The 5,000-nt window shown below is 45.3% G+C and overlaps 2 protein-coding genes across 2 annotated transcripts; one reads left to right on the plus strand and one right to left on the minus strand.

Moving 5' to 3' along the window:
* Positions 1 to 3,157: 3,157 nt before the first annotated feature.
* LOC132043591 (uncharacterized) lies at positions 3,158 to 3,397 on the plus strand. The gene has a single exon (XM_059434066.1). It carries the CDS (start codon positions 3,158 to 3,160, stop codon positions 3,395 to 3,397), a length of 240 nt encoding a protein of 79 aa, XP_059290049.1.
* A 746-nt stretch (positions 3,398 to 4,143) lies between these two features.
* LOC132043592 (ATP synthase protein MI25-like) lies at positions 4,144 to 4,953 on the minus strand. The gene is given in 3 exon segments (XM_059434067.1): positions 4,144 to 4,653; positions 4,656 to 4,706; positions 4,708 to 4,953. Coding segments are annotated over 3 exon segments (807 nt in total).
* Positions 4,954 to 5,000: the final 47 nt, after the last annotated feature.

Raw genomic sequence — 5,000 nt, forward strand, 5'->3', positions numbered from 1 at the left:
GGAGAAATTCTCCTTCCACCCCTCGATATAGTGACCTTCAATGAAGCTGGACTGCCATTTGGCACAATAGTCGACTGGAACTCCCAATCGCCTATTGTAGATTAATACTGTTTTCTTAATGAAAACATTAAGAAATCCTAACGCCAAGTAGAGCCAAATTGTAGAGGCAATTAAATCAAAAAGTAAGGCCCGATAACGGCTTCTGAATATGATAAATAGAATCTCTACTAATTCATTAATCCTCTTTTCCATAGAGGAAGTGCTTCATTTCAGATCAATTCTTCGCAGCAATCGCTTCGAGCCACCCCCTCACTGAACCGACTTGAATCTGAACTACGATTTTTTCCAAGTCTTACCGAAATCGGATTTCCTTTTCGTGAAGGTATCGACATTAATAGTGAAAAATCCAAATTAGAGTCCAGGTGGTGGGATTGTTGAGATTTTCCAGGAACCGTTGGAATTTTTGAAAAAAGGAAGGTTTCGAATTTGGATTCATCGAATTCAGACAAAATATGCTGAAGAAAAGCGGTATTGTCACTTCCCGTTTCGGCCGTTTCAAAAACCTTGCGAGGTCGAGAACGACGGGGAGAGTGATGCAGAATGAAACCCTTACTTAGTGCGGAGATAGGATTTGAACCTACGACATCAAGGAGGAACCTAGCTTCTTCAGCGAAGCTGGAGGAACGGAGTTGGCTTCTCCCGTTGGTCAAGCAGGCTTCGCTCCTTGCGAGCTACCAAGCTGCTCTACTCTACTCGCACTGCTTCTTTCCTCTCCAATATCTGATTTTCTTAGTCTCGTTCTCGTCTCGTTCTCTTAGGTCAAGCATCTTCGGGAATACCCGTCCCCGTCTTAGTCGAATACCTTTTCATTCCTTCCGCAAGTTCGTATCTTAGAAGAATCATCCCTTGTCTTTCGCCCGCGGGCGAGCTTCTGCTTTCTATTCTTACTCTCTCAGCAGCAAGACCATAGAATAGGAGAACCACTAGATCCGCTGCAATCCCAGTTGCCAGTTGACTCAACAAAGAATCGACTTTGTTTGCTTTGGTGCTTTCTTTTATGCCGGATATTACCACCAAAGCGTATATCGTGATCTTGGATCTAGGTACTTGACTTCCCCCTCTTCCTATGTATGGGGAGAGTAGCCTAGCCCATCCCCTCAGACCAGACTGAGCTTCATTGCCAATCCTTTGAGCCGCTTCGCTCCTTGGGATGCCTTACCGCTCCGTGGGGGAATCTCGAAGATCGAAGATTAGTATGAAACTAGATCCATCTCCTTTTTGCAGGGGAATCTCCTTCGGTTGATTATCTGGTTTCGGAAGATGCATTTCAAAACCTTTTTCTCTCGTACCCATTTGCCTAAACTCCGGTGATCTAGCTTTGGCTTATGCCATTACCGCTAAACCCAATTCTTCTCTTCATGTATGTGGGCTGCCTTGATATTAAGTAAGGTGTCAAGGCGGTCGAAGAAGGCCACAAGTGGAAGCTTGGTCATTCAGTTTCATCCTTGCTGCCAGTCCGTGCTTGCTGTCATGCTGGAAAAAGTGGGTTTCGGCCGGTTTTACTACTATTGGATTTGAACCAATGACTCTCGCCGTATGAAAGCGATACTCTAACCGCTGAGTCAAGTAGGTCAAGCTGAGTCAAGTCAGAGAAAATGACCCCTATAAGAGAAAGCCGCGCAACCAGAGTTCCCCTTACTATACAAGGGGGCGGAGCGCTAAGAAAGAGAAAGCGTTCTCACTATACGAAAACGAAATGAAGCAGCGGCTAGCACGCTAAGATTAAGCACTTGGAGAACGTGGAGCCTTTCTTTTCTTTCTCGGTCGTCTGTCTTAATATAAGTAGATTCCGATTAATACGGTCGTTCTCTGCTGCATTGGTGTTTTCACTCCCCACCATAACAAAATGTTTCTGAAATTGGTTTAGGACAAATTTCAGTGCTTAGCCCTAATTAGGGCATCAGATGTCTATTTATATAGATGATCTCTTCAAGTCAAATTACAATTAAGCCCTTGGGCTAATACATACGACACAATTAACAGTATAACCTAGATACACTAAGACTCCCCCTCAATCGGAGCAAGGTGGAAGGATGCGAAGATTGGAGCGAAGGTAGTGAAATTGGGCAGAGGGGAGGCCCTTCGTGAAGATATCAGCAAGTTGCTCGGATGTGGGAATATATTGCACAATAATGTCACCTTTGACAACCTTTTCCCGTACAAAATGGTAGTCAATTTCAATATGTTTCGAGCGAGCATGATGAACAGGATTGGCAGTCATATAAGTTTTCTGATGTTATCACAATAGATCTGAACAGGGTGAGGAAGAAAGAGACAAAGCTCGCGAAGTAGCTGAGTAATCCAGTGAGACTCAGCAACAGCAAAGGCAAGCGAGCGGTATTCAGACTCAGCACTAGAACGAGAGACTGTAGGTTCTTTCTTGGCGCGCCATGAAATAAGATTGGGACCAAGAAAAATAGCATAGCCAGAGGTAGAGCGCCGAGTGTCAGGACAACCTGCCCAATCTGCGTCAACAAAAGAAAGTAGACCCCGCTAAGGCGTTCCTCGGAGGAACTCGTCCAAGCACATGTCTCCTTTATCTGTTTTCAGCCAGCCTAAGCGCCCTACTTTACCTACTTTAAATGTAAATCTTCCTTTCATCAAAGCCTTCGTGTTCATCGAATACTCGCTTCACTATGTGTAGCTCGCTCCCCTCTCTTGAAAGCCGAACTGGCGCCTTCTTTTGATAACTGGGTTAGGGTTACCGAAGGCAATCTGGCAGGCAAAGTTTCCCCTTTTATTCGGCAGCCGCCTTTGATGTAACTAAACTAGATAGAGTTTGGGTCACGAATTCGGATTTACCGATCCGAGGGAACCAAATGAAGCATCTTTTTCTCCTTCCGAAAGAAAAGAGGAAGACTTATTCCCACCGAAGTGCACTAATAGAAAACCCCTACCAGTCGAAGTGGAATGATGAGCTAAAAGTCCCTTGTACGATGAAGCTGAGTCACAGAAGCGGGAGAGGTGTCTTCTTTGAGGATCGTTTCCTATCGAGTGGATCAAATCCCAAGCCTTAAGAGCCCATTAACCCATCTTCTGTTCCGCTAGCCAGCTAAGCTAAAGCTTGCCATCGACCGGTTCGTTCGGAAGTAACCGCATGCGCTCACCTATCCATCAACCAAGACAGAAGGGAATGACCAACCAAGCGAGCAGAGCCCAACTACCAATCCTATGTTCTCCCAATCCTGGAACTGGCGGCAATCTAACGAATTCGGGAAAGCAAGATGATCGACACTGGAAAAGACGTCTTGGCGAGAGGTGCTTTAGCAACTCGACTGAAAGGAGAGGTGCTTTAGCAACTCGACTGAAAAGCAGAGGGCATAGAGTCACCGACTAAAGCAAGCCAGGAAAGGTAATTGCTTACAGACAGACCAGATTTTGGAATAGCAGCTTACTCTCAAACACCGTATTCCGCCAAAACCATTTACTACGCAAACAAGACCGGCAACTGGTTGAGCTGATAGGACCACAGCTGAGATTGACTCAAGAGCGTCTGTGGCTAAAAGACTAGCAGCATATTCTTCTTCAATTGCGACAGGAGCTCATTCTTTCGCAGCTTATTCGTCGTTTGGGCAAATGGATGTGGGATGGAGCTTGAACTAAGGGACCTGGGGCGTAGCCTTGATTCAAAGTGTCTAGGTACCAAGAGTAAAGGAAGGAGGGCTAACTAATATAATAGGGGTAGGGGGGGCGCTAACGAGCAAGAAAGGGCCCCTTTATTAGTAAGGTTGCTTGCTTGTCACACAGGTCGTCTTTGGCTCGTCTCCTTCCGCGATACGCACCTGGTAGTATCCCGCCGTAGATCCAACTTCGAGAAGTATCTCGCGCGGGCGAAGAAGTCTGCAATAAAAGTGGATACTTGTTTTTGATAGTTAGGTTACCTTGTTGAGCGCCCGATAATCAATGCACAAGGCTCCCGCTTTTTCTGGAAAGGGGCTCCCCAACCTTTTCCCAGCAGCAATCAATATAGGGAAAACTGCCTTGGAGGCTGGAATCAAAATAGGCCTCCATGAGTTCCTGAAATTGATTCCTGAGTTCAACCAATCCCCTTAACTAATAGATGCTAGTTGGGGGGCCATCCGCTTAACCCAGCCCCAGTCTAAATAGTTGGGGGTTTGGCTCCAGGCTCCAACTCGATCTTGTGGTAGACTGCCCTACTAGGGCGCACTTGGCAACTAATTCGTGGGGCATGATATCCCAAAATTCCTCAAGTACTTGCTGCACTTCCTGAGAAAGAAGTAGTCTTGGTATTGGATCCGCTCTTCTGAGAGCATGAACATCAATTAGATTCAATTCCTCTTCTTTATTCTTAAGAGAAACCCCCCCCCCCCGAACCATTCTTAAGACCACCAAGCTCTCTCGAATGAATTCTACTCTTTCTGCTTTCGAGATAGAAGAGTAGGCAAATTGATTACCCACTAAGGTGTAAAACTTTGTGACTAGATCGTCCTGAAAACGGATGCGACGGGAAGAAGTGGCATTTGTAAGTGTTGCTGACTTAACATTTAGGTTTCGGCATAACAAAGCTTGCACTGTCTTTTCGCACTTAGGCGCACAGCGTGCCATTGGTAATGATTCTACTACGGTGCCCACCAAATTCGCAAGCTGATCCTAAGTAATCGTTGTTGTTCATTGGATTCCGGAGAGAACTACTTCGTTAAGTTGAGGAATTGCTGCGATTTCTTCCTGAATAGCCTGGATTCTCCCGTCGAGAGTCACTTTGAAAGTCGTACCTAAACTCTTACGACTGAATATGATAAAGCCTATAAAACAAAGAGCTACTATCATTTCTTCATTATAGATTGAGATCTTCTTCGAACTTAATGCACAAATAGATAGAATAGCAGCAAATAACATCTTTCTAGCATCCATATTCGTCGAACTCAATCTCATTTAGAAAGCTTATCCCCATTTCTTTTTCAGCAACTGAACGGGAAGTG

The sequence above is a fragment of the Lycium ferocissimum genome, unplaced genomic scaffold (assembly GCF_029784015.1).
Source record: "Lycium ferocissimum isolate CSIRO_LF1 unplaced genomic scaffold, AGI_CSIRO_Lferr_CH_V1 ctg2594, whole genome shotgun sequence".
NCBI classification, from domain to species: Eukaryota; Viridiplantae; Streptophyta; class Magnoliopsida; order Solanales; family Solanaceae; genus Lycium; species Lycium ferocissimum.